This window comes from Eucalyptus grandis, chromosome 9, assembly GCF_016545825.1.
Source record: "Eucalyptus grandis isolate ANBG69807.140 chromosome 9, ASM1654582v1, whole genome shotgun sequence".
Classification (NCBI taxonomy): domain Eukaryota; kingdom Viridiplantae; phylum Streptophyta; class Magnoliopsida; order Myrtales; family Myrtaceae; genus Eucalyptus; species Eucalyptus grandis.
In genome coordinates this window covers 4276379-4302472 of record NC_052620.1, presented here as the reverse complement: position 1 = coordinate 4302472, position 26094 = coordinate 4276379, and the positions used below count along the sequence as shown (strand labels likewise).

Sequence of the window (26094 nt, the reverse complement as noted above, 5' to 3'; positions counted from 1 at the left end):
TCCTAATAATCCCATGTATAGCTTAAGAGCTTTGTCATAGAGAATTATTAATTTTCGATAGCCAAGTTACGAATTTTTATCTGTGTTTTTAATGGATGAATCGACATTACAATCACCTTAATTCTCTCTACTAGCAAATCAAGAATACGTTTTTGTGGTTCTTTAGCTCATTTCCAACTACCATAAAAAATTGCGATTAAAGAATATAGGAAGGTCGGATTCCTCAATTGTCAAATAGAGTTGTTAGTGCTGTGACATAGAGTTTGTACACGTGCTATGATATTGCGCGCAAGAGGACATTTCGAGAGCACTTTTCGTAGGAAATTTTATGGCACTAGTTTTTTGACGTCCAACTAACCTGGCCAAGAATATAAAAAAAGAATACCAAATATGTGACCCTAGTAATGCCGTTCCATGAGGACTTTGATTTCTACCGGACTGCATCTTTTCTTTCCCTTTTCTCATAATTGTAGCAGTAAAATAATTGAGAAGCATTTCTTTTAAATTAATCCTAGCAAGTAATGAAGAGATTAATTTCCAGGAGAAGCTTTCTATTGAAAATTCTATGGCACTAATAATTTTCCACACTCAACTGATCCCACCAAGTCTCTTTCCTATGGAGATGATCATTAAAGACTTTGACTTTCACCTTTAAGAGAAGACTTGCATGATCACTTCCCACTACAGAAGGGCTATATAAGCGGAAGCACTCTCATCCACCACCAATAAACTCACTAGCATACTAAATTGCAAAATGAAGAGGCATCAGATCCTCCACCTCCTCTGTTTCAACTTTTTCTTACATTCCTCCCTTCGATTTGCTTCATCCCTTTGCCCTCCTAACCAACGCGATGCCTTGCTACATTTTAAGAATTCCTTCGTGCTTGATAAGGAGGCGTCGCACTCTTGTGATTGGCATGACCATGTCCTATCTTATCCAAAGACAAACTCATGGAACAAGAGCGTGGATTGTTGCTTGTGGGACGGTGTTGCTTGTGATGGTGTCATCGGCAATGTCATCGGTCTCGATCTTACTTGCAGTTGGCTTCATGGTACTCTCCAGTCCAATAGCTCCCTTCTTCTCCTTCGTCATCTTCGAAGTCTCAACCTTTCTGGTAATAACTTTGTTGGCTCACAAATTTTGCCTAATCTGAGTGCTTTTGCAACATTAACTCATCTAAATCTCTCTAAGTCATACTTTTCGGGTATCATTCCCAATGAAATCTCTTGCCTCTCCGAGTTGGTATCACTTGACCTGTCCTACAATTATATACTCGACACATACTTGGCCATTCCACTCAGGTTAGAAAATTCGGTCTTCACATTGCTTGTCCAAAATCTAACCGTATTGAGAAAGCTAGTTCTTGATGAAGTAGACATGTCAGTGGTTTCACCGAAGTCCTTTGCGAATTTGTCTTCTTCTTTGACATATCTAAGCATTGAGTCTTGTTTCTTAAGGGGTATATTTCCAGTTTCTGTTTTTCGATTGTCATGCCTCACCACTCTTGATATAAGTGACAATTATAATTTGTCGGGTTTTCTTCCCAAATTCAATTGGACCAGTCCCCTTGAGTCTTTATCTATCCACAACACGAACTTTTCAGGAGAAATACCCGATTCAATTGGTAACATGAAGAATTTAACATTTTTAGATCTTAGCTATTGCAAATTCACAAAACATATTCCCTCGTCGATTGGGAATCTCAACCAACTCCAAGTTTTATGGATTAATGGGAATAGCTTTAGTGGGATGGTAGAGTTTGAAATATTTGCAAAGCTTAAAAATCTCCAAAATCTTTTTGTTTCTCAAGAAGTAAATCTAATCTACAATACACTCAAGTATACATTCCCGAAGCTTGAAAAGTTGAGGTTGTACTCTTGCAACTTGACTGAGTTTCCTTATTTCTTGAATTCATTGAAAAGATTGACATACTTAGACCTCTCTTCAAATAGGATTAGTGGGGAGATCCCGATGTGGTTTTGGGGGATAAGTAATGATACATTGGACACCTTAGATCTTTCTAATAACTATTTGGAGGGAGGTATACAACTATCGCACTGGAAGAAATTGTCAATGATTGACCTTTCGAGCAACTCATTCCTTCAACAAAGGGGTTTTACCGGACAACTACCCTCCTTGATTTGCCAGTTTAGTTCACTCCAAGAGTTAGATTTGGCTTATAATAATTTCTCTGGGAATATGCCATCATGTTTTGGCAATATAACCAATCTCATTTTTCTAGACTTGAGCCAAAATAAATTACAAGGACCATTACCGCACTCCCTAGTCAATTGCGTGAACTTGTCAATACTAGATCTCAGTCACAATAGGTTTGATGATATCTTCCCACATTGGCTGGAAGCACCACAACTAAATTACCTTAATTTGCAATCAAACAAATTTCATGGTAGGATCAACCTCACTGCTTTTGGACTGTCCTTCCTTGCTCTTACAACTTTAGTTATTTCCAACAACAATTTCACTGGGTGGTGGCCCACAGAGTTTTTCTCAAACACCTCATTAGCTTTTATAGATTTGTCCAACAATAAGTTTAGAGGGCCAATTCCACTTCCATCTCCTGTCACAATTTATTATTCCATTGCGAGTAATAAGATAACCGAAAAGATCCCCTCCTTGATATGCAATGCCACCCAACTCGAGATCATTGACTTGTCCAACAACAGCTTAACAGGTAGCTTGCCTTGGTGCTTAACAAATTTTAGTACCGATCTATCAGTTTTGAACTTGCGAATGAATCACCTCGAGGGCACAATTCCTCAATTTTTTTCTTCGAGAAGTGGCTTGATGACTCTTGACTTGAGTCGAAATCAATTTGAAGGAAAATTGCCCCGGTCGCTTGTCAAATGTAAATATCTGGAAGTTCTAGACCTCAGTCACAATCAGATAGATGACACATTTCCAATATGGTTGGGAGAACTCCCAGAACTGAAAATTCTCGTTTTGAGGTCCAACAATTTCAAGGATCTTTTGGATATTCCCAAGGGAGCTCACCTCTTTCCCAAGTTACACATTTTGGACCTCTCCAACAATAGCTTTAGCGGTCCTTTGCCAGTCAACTTGATGATGAACCTTATAGGCATGGTGAATGGCAAAAATGTGCAAGACACATCATTGTATATGACACGATATTTTAGACGGGAGACGTACGAAAATTCAGTGGCCGTGATGATGAAAGGGCTAGAGGTTGAGCTAGCGAGGATCTTGACCTTCCTCAAAATTATTGACTTGTCATGCAACTCTTTCCAAGGGAATATCCCTGAAGTTATTGGGCAACTTCACTCTCTCATAGGGCTCAACCTTTCTTATAACCATCTGACAGGTTCCATACCAGCAACTCTAGGAGACTTGACTAATCTTGGATGGCTTGATCTTTCTTTGAACAAGTTTAGTGGGTTGATTCCTCGAAAATTGGGAGATTTGGCATCCCTTGGGTACTTAAACCTCTCAAAGAACCAACTCATCGGTCGAATTCCACAAGACAAGCAATTGAGCACATTTTCAAGCGACTCATTTAGTGGGAATCCGGGCTTATGTGGAACTCCATTGCCAAAAGCATGCCCTGGCGATACTCAACCTCCTCCACCATCATCCATATTAACTTTCGACCACGAAGGGCATGAGAAGTGGTTCAAACAAAAAATAGTGTGGATTGGCTATGCATCGGGAATTGTAATTGGGATTTCGATAGCATACATATCATTTGAAATAGGAAGGCCCAAATGGCTCATGCAAGGTGTGAGGATGTTGGAGAGTAGAGTAGCCGAGTAGATAGAGAAGTCAAAGTGAAGGGCCATCAAATTTCATGGACAATGAAATTGTTTGAGGAATCTATCTTTGTAAACTTGCAATGTAAATTTAGTTAAAAAAGATGTCACCGGGACAGCTTGAAATTTAATTTTCCTTATGAAGGCTCGTTTGTAATGTCCTTTCTCCATATTTCTTGGTGCAATTTCATATCGGTTGAATTTAGAAGATGAATAATATTATGTAAAGCACGCAGCTTTAGATAAAGAAGAAGTAAAATACAAAAGCAGAAAATGAACCAAGTGCCATTAATCTCTAAAGATATCTTTCCCATCTTCCCATGTGCATTATTTTATGTGTCCATGAAGAATGAGGATTGAAGACTACCTTTCACCCATTCAGTCAAAGTCAGTTAATTAATTAATATGCCGAAGAATTATGGCTTGAAGGATCAACACCCTAAAACCGTATATATGATCAACTATTTTTTTCTATTCAAGGAGTAAATCTTTGAGTGGAACGTACTTAATGTTATGTTTCATTAAATCAACTTGGGACATTTGTATGAGTGGTGGGTCTCGTCAACAAACGAAATTATATGAATAGCGGAAGGTTAGCAGAATATATGAATAGCGGAAGGTCAGCAGAATTCAACGACCTCCATAGCGTAATGTTATGCTAAGCCTTGGCCTTCAAAACAATAGACTTTTAGAAACATCTTCAGCCATGCTCTTTTAACGAGTGAAAACCAATTACCATGAATTTTATTTCTTCTTATGCCTTCTTTGAACAAACACCTCTTGCTGAGCCCTGTCCATCTGCAAGTTGGGCCTTCCACCCAGTTCACTCTATGGCATTGCTTTGCTCTCGGGTTTTTTCTTTATTTTACAATGCAACCATATTTTTTCCTTTCTCTATTTGGGGAGTCTCTTATTTTGCTCATATCTTTTATCTTAATAAATAGTATATCAATACATAAGCGGTATTGGGATTTCTCTTGCAAATTTCATTTTGGCCCAGTAATTTTGACACACGAGTTCAATCTAATGGAGTGATTTGTGGTCAGCTTAGCTTATATTTCGAGGCCGAGTGTTCACATCATGGATTTTGCCCACAAAAAATTAAGATAATCAAGAGAACCGAAATTATAAATAACAGCAACTCCTCTCGCTCAAAAACTTTCAACACAATCTCCGATTTGAAAATACAGTAATGTTTAACGGAGAGATTAATTTCTATGATGTGTATCGCAAGTGTGTTAGTAATTTAAATTTTGTTTATTAAATTTGATTAAATAAATATAAATGAATACGAACAATTATTTAGTAGTGACGGCAGACAAATACAATGATGGAGGGGACGAGTAGGGGAGAGGAGGGTGGTGGTGCTAGGCCCAATAGATAGGGGGAGGAACAGCTGGCCCCCCTAAAGGCAAAAACCCACCACCGCTCAATGCGACAAATCATGGCCGAAATGCACTGGTGTCGATCCTCTTCTAATTTCTGGAAAAATATTGGAAATTGTTTCTGTTTATCTTTCTAATTTCTGGAAAAATAGAAAAGTATTAAAGAATTAACAGATCCAACCGACCCAAACCTCCCCAACGCTTGCGCGCCGTTTACACCTTATCGTCCCGCGGTTCTCCATCAAAAGCCGAGAAAAAGAAGAACAAAAAAGAAAAAGAGAGGGAGAAAGAAAGGAAAGGGAGAGGGCGGTATTTGTGCGGCTGCGGTTCCCAGAGATGGTGTGGGAGGTTCGCAAATTCGTGGGATTTGCTAGGGTTTTTCAGTGTGGCTCGAAGCTCAAGAAGGAAACTGTTATTCAACCTACCCATACCCTCTTCATGGCTATAAGTCGTAATAGCTTTTATCAGAGCATTGATTTTGGTGAATTTAGTAGGCTGGTTTTAGCAATGCTGGGACGGGAATGAGGCTGGCAATGTCATGTACCTTTCTCGTCCTGGTTCTCCATTGCAATGCATTTTTCTTTTTTACACCATCGTAGTGTGTCTCGTGAATTCAGTTAGAATATGTCAGAAATAGAACTTTGCTTTACATACTTCACTTAGTGTGATGAAATCAATGATACTTTTTATGAAAAGAATATTTTCACAGCAAAAGTGGATCTAAGATGAGATTATCGGTTGATTTAAGCTCCGCCTAATTAGCTACCATCCTATTTGGATGGGATAGGTGTTGTGTTCGATCCCTACCTCTTAGACTTGAAGGGTGGGGCCAGCCAGTAAAAGCTAGCACTGGTAAAAAAATAAATGAATAAATAAAGAAATAGGTAACATCATGATTGATTTTTCTATGTTTATCCGAGAATAAAACTGTCATTCCACCGTTTTTCTCTCAAAAGCATTTCTCTATTTTTTTTTTTTAAAAATGTCAAGCGTTACTTAGGTTATCATTTTTCTTTCGATGGTCAATTTTTGCTAACACAAGTTATTCAATTAGTGACACGAACATAATTAAAGGATACTGTGCTATGACTCACTCAATTTACACTAACATACTACATTGGAGCCATGTCAAGCAACCAAAAAAAAAAAAAGCATAGAGAGAGAGATGAGTCCATTAGGATGGCCATATAGCTCAAGCTCTAAGATCACGACCACTTTGGATATTTAAGCTCAAGCTTTCTGATGCCATGGCTACTCAAGCTCATGGCCGCTCGATGTGAGCTTGCGGCGACCATGGAAGCTTGACTTTCATCTCGATGTCATGGCTGCGGGATCCTTTCATGTTGGAAGATATGCATGAATCTTCCTATATTATTTGGATTGAGATCAATACATTTAATCAATCAAGATCAATTTAATATCGGATCTAATTTATAGGATACATTATTTCCTTTTCTTAGACACACTTTGTACTATAATATGGAGCATGTACATTGAGTCAACACCAGATTCGAAAATACAAAAAATTCTCCCACAAATTCTCTTCTCCTTGTCTTCGGTTTCTTGCTTTCTTTCTTGGTATCAGAGCCAGGTTATGCATCTGATTTAGCTTCCGCACCTTTTGATTGCTTGCCGGAAGAGACATGCTAACCTGCAAAACAATGTTAGTACTCCGGTGTAGGAATCAGTCTCTTGAAGTTAAAGTTATAAAAGCAAGCGAAGAAAGGTACTTTTTACCATTACCACGGCTGACGAGCAGATCTTTGAAGAGCGTATCCCTATAATGGAAATGCAAACCTCAGAGATAAAAGATTCTATACAGAATGCAGCCGCCGAAGCCATTGAAGCCCAAAGGCAATTCATCTCAACCTAGCCCATCCCAGGTCAATTTCGCGACGAAGTACTTATCTGATGACGTGCTCCATTTTGCAAGTCAAATTTCATTTGCCAATAAAGAGACTTAGTGAGCTATCAACAATTAGGAATTTCTTATGACAAAACTAGTAAGCTTTTTAGGATTACTAGAAATCTTCATCATGATAAAAATAATAACTTTTAAACTCGTCGAAATCTTTTCACTTGGCATGATTGGTTACTTACATGATCTAATATTATCGTTATGCTAGGTGCTCATATCATTATAATTTATTTTTAATGTGACAAGATCTTCGAAGGTGTTGGGGTACTAAATTGAAAATTTATGTTTTGATTGTCAACACAAAATTCGGCATATCTTCCTCGCATAAGATGGAAAAGGTGCCGAAACAATGGATCAGACTCAAAGGATAATTAAGCTAATGGAGGGTATTCCGCAAATAGGAAATGTATGTAAATTAGGCTATCTCGTTCTCGGAGTGCATCTTTTATTTGTTTTGCTTTATTTTTTTAAAGATAAAACGGGAAGAAACTTGGATGTGAGAGCTCTCTTTGATGAAGATTTTGCAGGGAAGTTGTATGGTGCCGATTTTGTAGTCAATCATGATTTAGGGAGTTTACGATATTCTGTGGCCCTTTTGGAGTTGGTATTAGGCGTGATCGTGATTTGCTCGTGAACTATGTTCGTCTAGCATTATCCATGACGGGGACTCTACAGTGCAAACAAGCATTTCCAATAATATCAGAAGTAGCATTTAGCTTAGAATCTTTAGCTCTTAGATGCAAAAAAAATGTAGTTCTAATGTGCCATGAGTGATCTCAAATTTACTTAAATTGTTAGTTATTTATTAGAAAATGCACCTATAATGTTGAAATTATTAAGTATAAGCAATCTCAATCTAATTGAATTCAAAGGACATCCACAATATTCTAATCGCTAGAGTCCAAAGGCTACTGACAAGGTGTCCAAGTAAATTTTTCAAATAGAGAATTTACCCAAAATTGAATAGACTTCACTTAAAAAACTAGCATGACTTATGCAGATCTGATACTCATTCCATAACCCTGTCAACTCTTCGTAGTATCCCATGCTAGCCCAAGAACTGAAGTGCTTCCGAGCATGAGGAACTGATTCCAACTCCTTTCGGAGCTCCGTGGCAACTCTAATATCTCCATTCAAGGCTTCTATAAAATGAGTCTCATCGAATATATCTGAAAAGGTACTATGAATATGACAGCAATGTCAGAATGCATAATTGCGTAAAACAACAATTGTGCACCTACAAAAGAATGTTGAAATGCCGACGAATACCTTGTGTCTTTCCAGAATGATCGTCTATCCAGTTGAGGAATAACTAAAGTGGCATTCATTATGTGCGCCACAGCTACCATATCTGCAATCTGGTTGGTGAACATAATTATGGATAAGACCATAGGAAATTGATTAACACCACTATAAAGCATAGCTCGTTAACTCATCACTGAACAAAAACAAAAGAGGAAAACAAATCGCAGAATGGAATTGGTTCTAACTTAGGGACTGGAATGATGCCATTATGTGTGCTCCATTTTACTGTACTTCCAATTTTAGAAAAATTAATATAAAACTGAAAGAAAGAGCTCATAATTTAGAGTTCTAAAAAAATGCCACTACAATATTTCAGTTTCAAAATTTCTCAACAATATTACAAAAGCTTGAATTCTGGTCAAGACCAGAGAGCTAATTTACAACAGAGTGATCAACTTACACCAGTCCGCATCTGATTTAATCCTCCATTGCTCCTCACGGTTATATATCGAGCTGATTCTTGTGCACCTAACATAGCAGAGATGCAAATACAGATTTAGAGAGAGAGAGAGAGAGAGAGAGAGAGAGAGAGAGAGAGAGAGAATCCCACATACCAGACTGGCATTTACAAAAGGCAAATACCATCATTAGCATTGCAAAATACTCTTAAGAAGGCATTTAATGAAAACATTTGCGTCTATATGGCCATCATGGAAACTTAGCTCTTTTAATTTTCGGAGTACTGATGGTGACTTGATACAAAATGATTTGAGTATTTACGCATATTGAGTTTAAAATTAAATCCTAAAATTTATCTCGTCAGATATTTAAACTCAAATTATGCTAGTTTAAATTTTAAATTTGCTGTAGTTGTGCACAAAGTGGAATTTGGTCACATATGAGACGTCCAAGCATTTCATTTGAAAACAAAGTCCTAGAAAAAGCAAGACCCCTTGCAAACATTTAGAACAAGAGTGATACTAAACCCCATGAGGCTGCAGTGATCACGGACATGTGTGTGTCTCGATTCCTCACACCACCTAGTATAAGCAATCTCATATTTCAGCTATCCGACAGGGGTCAGCTCAAGTTTAATCTGATTCATGAGGTCAACGGGGTGTTTCACGGCTAGGATTTACTCATGTAAGTGGGGTTTTTTTCTCATAGAGGGAGATTGACAATAATATTCTCTTACTTACCAAAAAAAAAAAAAGACAATAATATTCTCTTTTCATTTTTCCGTAGGTCTCTAAATCTATTCATATTTTTACCATGACTAATTTTCAATATTGGAGTGCTGTCCATTTTAGACCAGTACAAAAAGCACATGAGAGAAGATCGATAAAAATAAAATTAAAAATTAAAAATATTATTTTTTTTAAAAAAGATGAAGAAAAAGTACTGAAAAAAAAAAAAAAAAAATCAGTCATTGGCAGATGCAGGAAAACTTGTAGTCATACAAATAACGAAAGACAGAAAAGAAACACGGATTCAGAGTTTATCTGACCTTTGTATCTTGCAGCGGGCTCGACGCAAATAGAAAATTATCCTCTTCACTGAGAGACCATCCCTATGCATGTGCTCTATGTAATCACGAAACGCACGACGTTCCACTGATTATATGCCCCTACACAATTCCTGTCGACCTAAAAAGCTAAGTTAGGAAAATAGACGCTCGCCATATATCACAAAAAGCATGCTCAGATCTCATTCTTACTCAACGAACAATCGAACATGCATAGCAGGATCTCCCAAGTAGATTCAAGAGCAACCTTAAGCCTCAAGCAACAGCTAATTCGTCCTCAGACACACAAAAGGAGCTAATTTCTAATCAGTAGTCGAATGCTAGATCCCATGACCACCGTCAGAAGCTACAACGAAAACAACTACGCAAACATCTATCCAGCAAAACAGCTCAGCTGACCCCAACGCAATCGCACCTACGCCATCATCAACCATCCGCATGCGTAAGAATCAACCGAGACCTTCCAAAATCGAAACGAACGGAAGCGGAACCCCACGCCAAATCACGGAGACGACCGCCGCTACCTAAGGCGAGCGATTCGAAACAGAGCAGACGCACGCACCGGCTCGGATCGATGCTCCTCCTCCGACGAGACGCGCTCCCGGCGGTCCTCGAAGCCGTCCTTCCTCGACAGGGAGATCAACGTGAAGAAGGAGGAGACGGCGATGAGGAGGACGGCGGCGTACGCGGCGGCGGCGCAGAGGTTCCTCCGGTGGAACCGGAACCGGAACCGGAACCTCCTCCCCCTCTGCTCCTCGCCATTCTCTCTCAGAGCTGCTGCCGGCTCACCGGATCTCTCGCTCCGCCGGCGCGATCTCGATCTCCTTCGCCGTTCCCGATCGGCATCGGCGGTGGGATTCCGTGCGCTCTTCGATGCGGTTCGTCCGCTCTGTAACTAACTCTGCGCGGCTCTTCCTGCGGTCCTCTTTTTTATACCCTCTCTCCGTTCTTTTTCCCGTAAGAATCAGGTTAAACAGCACGATAACAAGGAAAAATTCCGAGCAAGAGGCTACGGTACCCTCATTTTTTCCAATAGAGACATGGAGTCGATATTATTTTAAATAAAAACTCCAAGTGTACTCATTTTTTTTAAATAAAGACCTAAAATATATCTTGTTTCAAATAACAACTTGAAATGTTATCAATATTCAAAAAATGGCTTGATTTCGCAATTTCTTCTTTTAAATTTTAAATTTTTCCTTTTTCTTTCTTTTTATATTTTTCTATAAAAACAAAAAAAAAAACTCAAAAAAGAAAAAAAAACACAAGGCCGCCCCATTGCTAGTGGGGAGGCAGCAAAGGTCGATCGGGTCGAGGCACCAAGCCTACACGAGGCGTTGCGACCCTTGCCCATATTTAGGAGAGGTTGCCTCCTTCTTTGGCTTCTAGTAAGGGCGAGTCGCCTGCCCTCACCTAGGCGCCGATGACTCGTCGGCCTTCGTTGCCACCCTCGCCGGCCTTTGTTGTCACCGACGAGGTGGCAACCACAGGCAAGTGGGTGCTCCCTCTTGTTGATGTCTTCCTTTTTTTCTTAATTTTTATTTTTTAATTGTTAATCTAATTTAATTTAAATTTAATTTGTGCTTATACGAAGATATTCTTGATTAGCTATAATATATTATTGGCCAATGGGACCTAGGCCCTTATTCAAAACAGTATAACTACTTTAAACCATTTTTGGAAATTGATATGACTATTTCAAATCCTTATTTGAATTAATGTTCACTTCAAACTCTTATTTAAGAAAATGAGAGTATTTAAAATTTTCTCTAATAAAAATAATAATAATGATTTTTTACAGATTATTAATTGAAAATTAAAAATGCTTCATTTTGTAAATTAATTTATATCTTATTTTCTAAAATAATCCAATATTAATCTTTTCTAATTTCTTTTTTTCAATTTATATATTTATGGGATTCTTTTTGCGAGCTTGTGGAATGACAATTGAAAATTTCAATAATTTATAAAGATACTAAAAAGTATTACCAAATATAAAATTGGCACCCTTTCATAGAAATATCAATTTGATATTTATACCGTTGGCCATTTGTTAAGTTATATCGTGCATCTTAACTTTTCAAAATTCTAAACTAAATAGATCTATTGAGTCAAATATCAAATTTTTCGTTATGACCTCACAAAATTAAATGTCCAACCAATAATTTTGTAATTACGACTAAATATGTTAAATCATGGTAGGGTTTTTGAGTTTTTTTCCCTCTAAATTCTAATAATTTAATCAAGTCGACGCCAAAAATAAATAAATCATATTACCATGAATGTGTCCGTTTAATAGCTGACATATAGCATCGATGTGTCGATTCGTGTCAGCATTTACATTACAAAAAATTATGCCAAAAAAATTCTCAACAGAGCTCACTTGAGAATTTGGAAAAGTTCAAGGACATGGGAACAAAATAATTTATATTTGGCCCCCCAAAAAACAATTTATTTACACCGTAAGGTATCTATTGATATATAATCTTATTTAAATATTTGCAATTTTTAAGATGGTTTTAATTTTCAGATTTCGAAAAGAAAATATAATGCTCAGTTCCGAACGGCGGCGGCGGCTCTCTCTCTATCTCTCTCTCCGGCGTCGCAGATTAGGCACCGCCGGTGAGGTCTGGTTGATTTTCGCTCTTCATTCGATGTTCGCGAGCAATCGTTCTCTGGTTTAGTGCTTCACCGCATCGCCGGTTCGTTTCCGTCAGGTTGAAGCCGAATTCAGTAGCAGAAGGGTAGCACGGAAGGGCGAGAGGATGTCGTCCATGAAGGGATTGGCCAAGGCGGAGCCTGTTTGGCTCAAGGCCATGCAGCAGTCAGTCAATTTTTATCTGTTGTTTGCCCCTTTACCATGTACTTTTCATAATGCTGTAATGGCCTCCTTGATGCTGGAAGTAGAGGGTACTTGCTTGTTCTGTGAAAGCCTCAATCTTTGCCAATCGGGTTGCTTCAGGTTCGTTTGTGTTCATTCATTGGATTAGGGGTGGTGAGAGAGTTTTGGAATTCGGTGCACTTTGCTGTTCCATTGATGATTTTGCGTTTTGTTTCTTGGGATTTAGATTAGCTGCGCTGGCGGGTGTGGTGGGAGGTTCTTGTTTGGCGGTGTAGTCGAAGAGCAATTTCATCGTGGGGATCCCTGTTTTTCTGCTTTGTCAATCGGTGTAGAGTGATTTCGCATGAATTTCTGTCGAGAAGTTCAGAAAACTGTTTTAGGAATGTGATGGTACCATGAGGAGTCCCCTTGTGCTGTTCAGTGCTCTTTCTCATTGTTGGGTCACTGCAAAAGCATTGGCTATCAAATGATTTTTTGTGCAGTAGTCACGAGACAATGTATGAATCTTTTGAATTGTGACATTCTTAAATACCCGTCGAGCGCTTTAGAATCCAATGGCATCACTTATTTGGTGGTTATGGCATCATGCAGGGCACCACCTGCACTTTTCCCTCGTGCCGATGAAATCAAGCAGATCGCTCTCCCTGAGGATGTCTATGTTAAAAAGTTTTTCCAGAAATATCTGGACTCAAAGCATGAGGATGCGATCAAGTAAATTTCTTTCCTTAGTAATGTATTTCGCCATAGCTTCTGTTTTGCTTTCTAAATTTGTCACAACGTAATATATTTCCTTTTCTTTTCCTGTATTTGTAATGTTGTGGATGTGATGAAAATAGCACTCTTCGTGTATAAGAAAGAGCCAATTGACTGAGTACTTCATGGCTGCTTTCATTAGCTTGGTGAGTAATAAGATTTTGTATTGAGCCTGGAATTGTAAACGTGTCGTTTGTGATGACAGACCTTGCATTCTGCGATCATTCTTCTTGCTTCCGGGTGCTATTCTTGTGTATACATGTTTTTATATAGATAGTCTCAAGAGACCATTTTCACTTTTATAGACACAACTAAAGTTGCTGCAAGATTTTGTGGAATGGAATTAGTTGTTTTAGTGATAACATAAAATTGCTTACTTTTCTAATGTCTTTTTGACATAACAAATTGCATTGGCTTTAAAGCATCCATGTAGCCAAGTTCAATCAGTAGGATAAGGATCGGTTGATATGTCTGCTAAGGCTGTGAGACCTTATGATGTCTGTAATTGGACTCAGACTACTTTGTTCATCTTGTTGTTGCTTTAATACATTGGGTTCTACTTGCACCTTGATAACAACTTAACCGATAGCTTGCAAATTTCCAGCTACAAGAACATCTTGACTGTCATTGAGCTAACCAGACATGAAGGCTCCATGTTGTGCTCCTGAGCTTGAGGAGCCTTATTCTCGTGTGTTAGCATGTGATTTACTCTGCAATTAGCATGCTTTTGTGGATAAATTGTACATTCAGTACAGCATACTTAAAGAACAGTTTGGTTGATGTGTCTGCAACTGCTGTGAGACCTCTTGTGGCTGTAATGTGATTCAGACTACCCTTTTTTATCTTGTTAATGCTTTATGTTTTGGGGTTCCACTTGCACTATTACGACTTAACTGACAGCTCACATTTTTTCAGCTATAAGAATATGTTGCACAACTTAACTGATAGCTCACATTTTTTCAGCTACAAGAACATATTGCCTGTCATTGAGTTAACAAGACATAACAGCTTCATGTTACACCTCTGAGCTTGAGGAGCCTTCACGAGTCTTTCCATGTAATTTACTCTGTAACTAGCATGGTTTTTTTGGCTAAATTGTCTATCAGTCATATTCAAAGAAAAGTAAACTAATTTCTATCTTAATTCTAAATGAGGACCATTGCATGTCACTAAATAAAGCACTGTGGCATTGGAACTGAGAGAAATCGTATAACCAAAGCGGTAAATAAAATAGATAGATACTTATGCACCACTTTCTAACAAATGCTTTATATGATTGTTTCTTATTGCTGTTGAGGCCTTCTGTTGAAATAGAATATGTGGTTTTGACCCCCCTTCAGCCTTTGTTTTCGGTCAAGGAGTCCTTGAGTTGAAGGAAAGTGGAGTTAGTGTGGAAGAGGCTATGGCTGTAGCAGATGTAAGTTTTTGCCTTCTTGGGTTACAGTCTGCCCTCACAGAAGAATCTTTGATCTTCTTTCCTTTGTTTATTCAATTATCTATCTTGCATTTCGCTTGTTCTTGATCCTTAAATGTTGGCATCACTGCTGGATTTTTAGATGGAATACCGACTAGAGAAGAAGGCAAAGCAGCAAGCATATGCTTGACTGAAGCAGGTTGCGAAGTTTCAAGGCAGGAGACCTCCTCCTAATCCTTACCCCAGTGCTATCAAAGAGATACAAGCAGAAGAGAGAAAGCATGTTTGAGATTGTTGCCATAATCCCGTAATCCGCAAAATAATCTAGAAGATGAAAGAAGAGAAGGCAGCTGAAGCTCCGTACAGAATGGGAGGAGGTGGCTATAGAGTTTGAAGTAGCTCAAATTGAAAAGTTCTTGGCTTGCTTTTGGAGCCTCACATCATAATGACATTGTCACTCCTTTTCAATAAGAGAGAAAACGTTGTCTTTGAAGATCTGTTTGTCTTAGTCAAGCTTACACCACTTTATTATATATGAAAGCATGTGCCATGATGGGATTGGATTTAAGAACAAGACCAGATAGAATTATTAGGATTTGGTAGAGGAACTGTTTTGAATTAGATAGCCTTCTTTATGCTTGAATCCCATCTTCGCCGATTTCACTATTTGAAGAAATGATTCGGCTTTCACGGTATTGATCGGAATGATACCACGAGCGCTTTAGGGCATTGCAACCGATGTCTGTACAAGTGCAATCTATCTTGGCTCAAGGGATGCTTCGTCTGTGCGCTCGAGGTATTCCTGGACATCTTGTGCCTTTTTCTCTGTAAAATAGCTCTGATGTAAGTCTTTTTTTGAAGGAACTTGTCATGTGGAAATGAGCAAGAAAATCGAAATGGAGGTCCTCTTTGGAATTAAGTTGGCAGTTTGATTGAGGAACTTTTCTTGCTAGATGAGGTTGATCAATCGTTTGATTGTGTTTGCTGATTTTTTTGTCTTGTTCACTTGAGATATCTGCTGATTCTGTGGTGGTTTCTGTCTTTGTTAGCTCCTGTATTGCAAGGTAAGCAAAAAGAACAGACATAAGACAAGGAGAATGGTGCACAGGATATTCGGTTAGTTCCATAGTATAGGGCTCCTGTACCGGCTAATAAGGCATAGGAAGTGCATTTTTCTAACAGAAAAAATTAAAAATTGGAAGGATTGAGCGGAACGAAGTAACTTACCTAAAAGCAGAGGAATTATACCCTTTTGGGGTAACTGCTAATGGCTACTCCATGGGGCAGGCCTACCAAGGAAGGCCGTGCCTGCCCTAGGGGGCGGGGGGGTTGTGTATTTTGTCATGATGTAGCAGCATCACGGCAGGGACTTCCTTAATGATCATCACGCACTCCTAAAAGTTCAAGAGTAGGCTTGAACTGCTCCCTGATTCCCATTAATCGCTGCCAAAACTTACCTTTTAATTCAACTTAATGTATCGACTTCACAGCTCCACCATTTATGCTTTGTTTGGGAAGGAAGAGAGGGACAGGAGATGAGGGGTGGGTGAGGATAGTGGGGTAAAAATCTCAACTTTTGTGAGGAGGAGAGGGGGGAAATTTGTAATGTTCCTTGCATTTTCCTCTCCTCCATGTTTACGAAATAGAGCAAGAATTCATGAATGGTATGTGGAAACTGAAGCTGATAGAAAGACCACTTCCTTCATTACCTTGGAAATTTACAATATTTTGTTTCAGTTGACTTCCTTTAAGTGAAGCTCCGTTAAGTCTATAATTTGTTGATGTGTATAATGCAGAGAAAATAAGGGAGGGACTTTTCTCTGGTTAGCAAAATAATGCTTTAAGAATAGGAGCCCTTTGGAATTGGCTTTCAGTCATATGTTCTGCGTTCTGCCTTAAAGGCTGCTGATGCTTTGCCTGTTGTTTGATGCAGCCGCTCATTGGTTTAATTGCAGGAAAGTTTTGAAAGAAATGGATCGTTGAAATTTTGGCGGCATTTTGAGCCTTATATCAATGTTTTGCTCCTCGATAGCACATCTCTTGTATGTACACCATCCGATATATTGTGTCAATAAGAATTCCTGACCAAAGGCTCTTGACTGTAAGTCTAGCCATGAACTAAACCTTATATATTTATTGTGCATAAAAGCAGATTCACGATGATGAAGTTCAGCAAGTATTGTGCAACACACTGGAGGAGATTTCTTCAGAAAAACATTATCAGGGGAAATGCTTGTCGATATAGGTTCATGCTTTGCAGTCATTTGAGGGAGACATCGCAGGGAAAACATGATGCAGAAGCAGATCGGATTTTTCTCTTTTCTAGGTATCAATTAACGGTCTCTTCAATAGTTATGGCATCTCTTCCCCAATGTTTTCCCGGTATGTACATGAGGAATAACAATAGAAGTCTAATCTCATCTTACACGGAGTGTGTTTTCTGTTCATCATGTAAATGTGTCTGATGTCGTGTGTTCTAGTCAAATTGACATGATGTGCTATGAAACCTTTTGTCAATTTTATTTTTTCTTATTGTTCTGCTATCAGGACTCATGCTATATTATGGTAATGGATAATGAATAATTAATGCAGGATGATTCTTACTCTTCTTGCACTTAACTATGGACATTGTGTCAAATCTCTCCTGTTTGATGCTATTATTTGAATATATAGAAGTCACGTGCCTGTTCTTTTGGGGGTCTTAGTGGGTTTGTAATACCCAGCAAGCAGCTCTGAGATATGTTACATTGCGTTTGCATTAGATGCTTCAATGACACAGGACTAATTTGACTCTTTCTTAAACTGGACTTCATTGGCAATAATGAAATATATTGAGAATTTGAAAGAGCGGGTCTGTATAGGTTATTGGCAGTATTTCGGTAATAACATGGATTGTACAATTTGTGGAGGGTATCGATGCATGTTGATGTTGTTGTTTGAGAAACAGAAAGCTATAAGGTATGTACAGTTGGCCACTTCCGCTGACACCTGTAAAGCAAATCTTTTTGATACTGTGTCCTTGTGCTAACTTTAGTTTTTCAAGAAGTGCTAATATCTCTTGGGCATTGCATATCTGCTAGTCAAGCACTGATATCTCTCGGGCATTGCATATCTGCTAGTCAAGCACGGATAACTCTTGGGTGTTGCGTTGCTGCTAGTCAAGCAACCTCAAACCCAAGAACGTGCTCTGATACTACCGTAAAGAGAAGGAAGACTGGAAGACCAGATTATCTGATCGTCGATGCTTAGATTTAGGAAGTTATTCCCATTTTAGAAGTGAACTTGGTTTATAAACTTAAGGTGGATTTGGAGATTTTGGAAAAGGGCTTAAGGTATCTTAGAGAATCGAATCCAGGACCTTAGTAATTCTAGGCAAAATTATAGATTCTTCACCAATGGTTTTTGTTTATGCATAGTGGCTATTTTGTCCTTGGCTGCAATTACATTATTTGCTAGGATGTTTACTGAAGTCTCTCTTAAATACTGAAGATATGTGATAGCGTATCTTTGATATTCATCCCATTAGCCACTTATCTGAGCGTTGGTGTTTAGGTTGTCTAGTGACATTTCATTGTTACCTAATTTCACAAAATGTTTGTTGGTGTGACTGAGAACTTGCGTAATGTTTTCTCAATTTCTTTCTGAAATTTCTTTTTTTCAGAAAGCTATTGTCACTTAAGACTTTATACTTTTGTTGGCCCTTTGGTTTAGAGCCTAAGGTCATCAAGTGGGATAGAGATGTAAAAGACAGCAAAAAGAACCAAAATGAAGGCCAAATTGGCTACAGTAAAAGCCGGAGTAAAAAATTGATATTCAAGGGTTTAGAACAACAATATGTTTATTCGGAATAAGACGGATGATGATAAAGTGTCATAGAGACCATTCATATACTGGGTTTATAGACTCAACTAGATATGAATCCTTGTTTGGACATTCTTTGTATCTCAACAAGCCAACTTCATTAAAATTCACATCCATATCACGGGAAATCGGAACTTATGACATGAAAAAGAAGCCTGAGAAAAAGAAAGGGCACTTAAAATTACCACGGAAAAATTATGCTTGTGCATCAAAGTTTCACCTAATATTGTATCATCCTCTGGCTTGATCTGTTTTTTTTTTCACCTTGTTTGTTTAAAAATTATTTTTATATCATCTGACAGAATTAGTGATCTTGTTCTGACTTGATTGGTGTTCTTAGATATACTTTACTGGTTTTTCAAGAGAAAGTTGGAAGAGATAAGCACAATGATGGATGATTCTCCGGATAAAGATGACATGGATTTAGATGATAGAAGCACCTGTGTTAAAGCTGGAGAGATGGATATAGATGAAGGTCATCACCAGGGAAAGTTTCTTGATGAAGTGGTAAAGAATATTGGGAAGGTTGTCCGTGATCTTAGAGGTCGTGGGTTTACATCGATGACAAAAGATGCTTATGCTTCCGCAATTTTCTTGCTTTTAAAGGTTTGTGTATATGTTTCAGCAATGTAAGCTTTTTTGTCCGGTGTAGACCTTCATTTTTCTTTTTTTTTGGTCGTAGTGTAGACCTTCAATTGACATTTTATCTCCCTTTTGGCAGTACTCGTTTATCACTGTCTTGGTAGAGATAACACAGATGGCTTATCGTATTTGCACATAAAGAATGCGGCCTTCTTCAATGCATGTTTTATGCATGTGTTGCTATACAAGTCACATGCCTTGTTTGCATGCAGGCTAAAGTACATAATCTAGCCAGTGATGATTTCAGGAGTTCAATATTGGGGGCTGTTAAAGGCTGGTCCAGGTGAATATTGATTATTTTTTTTGTCTTTTTGTGCCATTTGTGTAGTCGACTCCACTTTGTGGGTAAGGCTTAATGGTGGTGATGGGGTCTTGTTCTTTGTACGAGAGTAAACCTTCATTGTTTTAATACCCTTCCCTCATACATGGTTTAGAAGAAAGCTAAGAGATTTGTCTCCTGCATTATATATTTTTGCCAACCATGTTGATTCTTTCAGATGAGTATGCGTGAATGCTGCACATGGTTCAGGAGATTTTGTTATTTGACCAGATAAATGACTTCTTTAGGAGTAGCAATTCGTAATACCTATACTTATTAATAGCCAAAAAGAAGGATCCTCCTCTCTCTGTGCATATGATTTGACTTGTCTTCTCGTGCTAGAATTCATGCAAGTTATCACTATGTCAGAGTCTTACATTCTCTTTTCCTCTCATAACTGACTAAGCCCAGCCGTATCAATGAAAGTTAGATGCAAATGATTGCAGGCTGTGCCTCTTCAATTTTCAAAGCCCTTCTCTCCTATCTTGGCGATTCTCATGATTATGATTGTCCATCATCTGGTCTCAAATCACCCTTGGCTTCACGGCCATCTTCATGCTATCCTGGAATTGATGCTCCCTCAGAAGGATTGGTTCGATGGCAGTTATGGCTAGAGTATTTTTCTTATGAAACCTTACAAGGTTTAAGAATTGCCAAACTTTCTGAGATTATAGTGGATTTACCCGGATAGGTACTCTGCTAATCTTTTGCTTTTTTTCTCATCTAAGGTTGCAGACATGAATTATGAAATTTATTTTGCCAGAAAAGATTTACGATACTTGTGATTGTTTCAATTTTTTTTTCCTGAATTCGGAGATGATACTTTAGTTTATTGCCTTTTCTAGGAAACAGCTGAACAGTGCTATGTGATGAGATGAACAAAATGTTTCCTTGATATTGAACACTCGTAAATTGTAAACTAGCAATGTCTTTATGTGTCTCTAACATGTACTTTTATCACCTGCGCAATGGTGTTGTCGTATAGTAACGGCTTATATTAACATGATATGATATTGTTGGCTATAGAAATTGCGTACCACTGGAGACGAGACTAAATGAGTCAATTGCTATTTATACATCAACAGAATTCCAGAGTGTTATACATCATCTTCTTGTTGGAGCACTCATTAAAATAGTTCTTTTTTGCTGCCTTATATAGTGGGGGCAATTCCTTCCATTTTCATGCCACTGATGACATGCTTTCCAGGTTGCTTGATTTCGTTTGTATTTTGGGGAACTTGTATCTGTAATCGTGTCCCTAAATATGCATGCCTCGTGATCGTTGAGCTTGCCTTCATTATTCAGTGGAAAACAGAATTGTTGGACTAGTCTCCTTCTCAGAGAGGCTACGATGAATTTTTTCCGCAAACCCACGATGAAAAGATTGCTTCTGTCTTGGTATGCAAGAGATGCGATTGTAAAGTGGGGTAGGTGTCAGGTGAGAAGGAAATTCAACCCAGTTAAACCATTTGATGAGCAAATCGTAGCGAACGTGAACCGCTGAGCCCGATGATCCATATCACGCAACCTTTCTGCTTGAGTAGTTCTTGCCTAGCGACTTTGTATAAAGAGGTGATTGGTTGTCCTAGAGGTCTAAAATCAACGTCATCATTAAAGCTGGAAAATACCTCGTAAAAACAATAGTTTTAAAGGCTTGAGGTTCCTCGTCTAAAGGATATTGCGTTCTATAGGCTTTTGTTGACTGGACTTCCTTGTGACCTCTCGTTAGGACAATCCAATGTGTATTGTACCCGTTTACAAGATATAGGCTTTTGTTGACTGAACTTCCTTGTGACCTCTCGTTAGGACAATCCAATGTGTATTGTACCCGTTTACAAGACATTGTTCCAAAAGGAAATCAAAAGTATGCTATAAAACATGGTTCATGTGGTAATGGCACATGCAGAATATCTATTCACCAAGATTTTGACTTGGAAACCATTTAATCATCGAGTTGATCGCAAACCAAATAATTCAACATTCCAATTTGGAAAGTATTCAAGTAACAAGCCATCTATTTGGTATGCCAAATTTAATCCACTTGCTACTCATCTATGTTATGATTATAACAAATTTCTATAACTTAGTCAAATTGAGCTTATATTGGGAGGTGCCTCTAATTGTAAAACAACAACATGTGTGCCCTTAACATATAGCAAACATAAGATAAAAGATTAATTTATTTGGAGGCATTTTAAAAAAAAATTAAATATTTCTTTAAGGTAAGGAATTATAGTAGGGCCTGATAAATGAGCTTTAGTACATAAAGCCTCCCAAAGGGCTTGGGGAGGAGACAAGACCCTATTTAGAGGTAAAATGTTTCTCCTACAGGTTTTGGCAACCCAATCCGCCACTCAGTTGGCCTCTCTAAAACGATGGGCTACCTAGATATTTAAGAAGGAAAATAACAAATCCTTGTATTTCATTATAAGAGTCTGAGCTTACTGAGGGAACTGATCTAGACTCCTTAAAGCATTGACCAAGTCTAAGTTGTCAAACTCGAGTAAAAATGCTTTGTTGATATCTAAATTTTTGCGTATTCTTGATTTGCATATTAGGAGCATTTTCATAATAAATATGTCAACATAAATCGCACTCAAGTTGGTCCAATTATGAATTACAATTGGCCCAAATGTGTTTCACTAAAGGCAAGTCGAATCCCACGCTTAAAAAGTATAGATCTTTAGCTATGGAAAAGATTTCGCAACCCAAATTACAAACGGCATCGCTCAAGCCAAATTTAAATAGCCCGACGTCATCAAAGTCCAAATAAGGAAAAAGAACGAAAAGAAAACTTGCGCTTCTGTTAGGTGAACACGATCAAGATAGACAAATATGTCTCCCCAACGAACACTCAATAATGCATAGTCAAAAACTCGTCAACTCGTCAAGTTAAAAAGGACTGAGAGATCATCACCATCATCACCAACTCAAGAAAGAAAAACGAAACCGACGCAAACCCAAGTCAAGAATCGAGGATGATCGCCATAAAGAAAAACAAAACCGACCGACCACCACTCGATTGCCGCATGACAACCGCACGACAGTCGCACGACCGCCGCATGACAGCCGCACGACTACTGCACGACAGCTGCACGACTGCCGCATGACAGTTGCCCGACCGTCGCACGATTGCTAACCACTACCCGACCGTCGCACGACAACCACACGACAACCGCATGACCGCCGCACGATAGTCGCACGACCGTTGCCTGCCGCCGCCGGCCGTGGGAGGGGACGACGGTTGGTGGGCTATGGGTGCTGGTTGGCGACGACGGTTGGCGGTTAGCGGTCAACCCATCATCAGAATAAACTCCTCGTTGCCATCGCAAGACCGCCGCCTACTGCCGCCGGCCGCAAGAGGGGATGGTAGTTGGTGGGCTATGGGCGTCGGTCGGCGACGACGGTTGGCGATCAGCGGTCGACCCATCATCAGAACGAACTCCTCGTTGCTCATGGTTATTGCCCCCTCATCGCAGGCACATGCTTTCTCCTCAATAGTCATCGATGTTCTGATTGTTGCGCCTGAGCATGCACACGAGGCCGCGCCACTTATCCTTGTCTTTCTTGCGAAGGCGCTTGTCACCATGATGGTATGGACCAAGAGAGACAATTTGGGGATGCAGGCCTTCTCCTTGCCATCCCTGAGATAATGTGGGATTCGGTAAATGGAGTGCTTTGCCCATGAGCGTGCGCTGTTGTCCTACTCAGCTCAGTCAAGATTCTCATTGATGGAGATCATCCACCGGGACTTGGGTAGCCTCGGCTCATCTTCACGGAGGTTTTCAACCCCGTCGGTCTCAACCACGATTCAGTGCTCCTCGGATGTTTCTTGCTGTGGCTCGTGAGCCACAGGTTGGCTGAGCTCTCCGTTGGGAATTAAAGCCATTTCTCTTGTAGATTGGGTTTGTGTTTCTCTGCCTTTGCCTTTGTAGAGTCTTGATATATGAATTGATGCTTTCTAAGCTAAAGAAAAAAATGCAGGGATTTTTATGTTTAGGGATATTTGGAACAAAGGATAAATTTTTCCAACATCGCCATTCATACATTATAAAAAGAAAAAAAAAGAGGATGATTTTAATGTCTAGGGATACTGGAAAGATGAAGAAATTTATCGACATGGAGATTCAAAACGAGCTTTAAAATGTTTAAGCCTTTATGACGGTACGCCAATTTTTTCATCATATTTATAAGCCAGAAGCATGATAGACAAGACGCCCCCAACATCTCCATTACAATGAATGGACAATCTGCTGCAATCATGTGGCATCGTTTACACCGTAGGCAAGTCAATTACGTCTTTTGAAGCAAAAAATAATTATTCATGTAAAATAAATAAGACTTCTCATTTTTATGAGTTATTTTGTAAAAAATCCATCAATGGATAAATGTATTGATTAACAACTTTATCTCATCTCTAACGTATTTCAATTTAAAATAGTGAATTCTTGTAATCTCATAAACAACCTAACAAAAATATAGTCATATTTTTTCTTTTTTTCGGTACCTATGTGTGTAATCGCTTCAATTATGTTGAAAAGTTGGTTCTATTAACTAATGATTTAAATGTTTCATGCCAAGATGATTTTATGAACCGAATAACCACTTTGCCTGGATATAGGTTGTTTCTACTTCAAGCTAGGGCCCAATGTGTGAGGGAAAAATTGTTAGAGTTATCTCACATCAATTTTGGAATGGACTAATGGTCAGTTTATAAGTATGAGAGAAAATCTCAACCTTTGAATTAGCTTTTTGAGTGAGAAAGGGCCAAGACCACTCAACAAAATCAAAATTAGGTGGTGAGCTTGGGTTAAGATTTGTATAAAGGAGGTGATTGGTTGTCCTAGAGGTCTAAAACGTCATCATTAAAGCCGGAAAATACCTCGTAAAAACAATAGTTTTAAAGGCTTGAGGTTCCTCGTCTAAAGGATATTGTGTTCTATAGGCTTTTGTTAACTGAACTTCCTCGTGACCTCTCGTTAGGACAATCCAATGTGTATTGTACCCATTTACAAGACATTGTTCCAAAAGGCAATCAAAAGTATGCTATAAAACATGGTCCATGTGGTAATGGCACATGCAGAATATCTATTCACCAAGATTCTGACTTGGAAACTATTTAATCATCGAGTTGGTCGCAAACCAAATAATTCAACATTCCAATTTGGAAAGTATTCAAGTAACAAGCCATCTATTTGGTATGCCAAATTTAATCCACTTGCTACTCATCTATGTTATGATTATAACAAATTTCTATAACTTAGTCAAATTGAGCATATATTGGGAGGTGCCTCTAATTGTAAAACAACATGTGTGCCCTTAACATATAGCAAACATAAGATAAAAGATTAATTTATATGGAGGCATTTTAAAAAAAATTAAATATTTCTTTAAGGTAAGGAATTATAGTAGGGCCTCATAAATGAGCTTTAGTACATAAAACCTCCCAAAGGGCGTGGGGAGGAGACAAGGCCCTATTTAGAGGTAAAGTGTTTCTCCTATAGGTTTTGGCAACCCAATCCGCCACTCAGTTGGCCTCTCTAAAACGATGGGCTACCTAGATATTTAAGAAGGAAAGTAACAAATCCTTGTATTTCATGATAAGAGTCTGAGCTTCCCGAGGGAACTGATCTAGACTCCTTAAAGCATTGACCAAGTCTAAGTTGTCAAACTCGAGTAAAAATGCTTTGTTGATATCTAAATTTTTGCATATTCTTGATTTTCATATTAGGAGCATTTTCGTAATAAATATGTCAACATAAATCGCACGCAAGTTGGTCCAGTTATGAATTACAATTGGCCCAAATGTGTTTCACTTCAAGAGAGGCAAGTCGAATCCCACGCTTAAAAAGTACATATCTTTAGCTATGGAAAAGATTTCGCAACCCAAATTACAAACGGCATCACTCAAGCCAAATTTAAATAGCCTGACGTCATCAAAGTCCAAATAAGGGAAAAGAACGAAAAGAAAACTTGCGCTTCTGTTAGGTGAACATGATCAAGATAGACAAATATGTCTCCCTAACGAACACTAGTAATGCATAGTCAAAAACTCGTCAACTCGTCAAGTTAAAAAGGACTGAGAGATCATCACCATCATCACCAACTCAAGAAAGAAAAACAAAACCGACGCAAACCCAAGTCAAGAATCGAGGACGATTGCCATAAAGAAAAACAAAACCGATCGACCACCTCTCGACCGCTGCATGACAACCGCACGACCGTCGCACGACCGTCGCACGACAGCCGCACGACAGCCGCACGACCGCCGCATGATTGCTGACCACCGCCCGACCGTCGCACGACAGCCACACGACAGCCGCACAACCACCGCACGACAGCCACATGACCATCGCACGACAGGCGCACGACCGCCGCCTGCCGTCGCCGACTGCGGGAGGGGA

The 26094-nt window shown here is 38.9% G+C and overlaps 1 protein-coding gene and 2 long non-coding RNA genes across 4 annotated transcripts; 2 read left to right on the top strand and 1 right to left on the bottom strand.

Moving 5' to 3' along the window:
• Positions 1–7924: 7924 nt before the first annotated feature.
• Positions 7925–10559, bottom strand: LOC104428713. Of its 2 annotated transcripts, none has more exons than XR_005546341.1 (5): positions 10422–10559; positions 9842–9972; positions 8795–8862; positions 8359–8447; positions 7925–8269 (listed from the first exon to the last, which is right to left on the bottom strand). It is a non-coding gene; the product is annotated as an uncharacterized LOC104428713 (long non-coding RNA). The 2 variants fall into 2 exon arrangements; XR_005546342.1 differs by having other exon boundaries at positions 9842–9980; positions 10422–10553.
• Positions 10560–11282: 723 nt separating this feature from the next.
• LOC104428710 lies at positions 11283–17315 on the top strand. Its single transcript, XM_039302289.1, has 8 exons — positions 11283–11353; positions 12390–12486; positions 12577–12821; positions 13293–13412; positions 14769–14871; positions 15011–15664; positions 15730–16910; positions 17021–17315. The coding sequence occupies exons 1-6, from the start codon at positions 11283–11285 to the stop codon at positions 15056–15058; spliced, it is 684 nt and encodes a 227-aa protein (XP_039158223.1). The 3' UTR covers positions 15059–15664; positions 15730–16910; positions 17021–17315.
• A 2033-nt stretch (positions 17316–19348) lies between these two features.
• LOC104428708 lies at positions 19349–20484 on the top strand. The gene is made up of 2 exons (XR_001982880.2): positions 19349–19654; positions 20137–20484. It is a non-coding gene; the product is annotated as an uncharacterized LOC104428708 (long non-coding RNA).
• The last annotated feature ends 5610 nt before the right edge of the window (positions 20485–26094 follow it).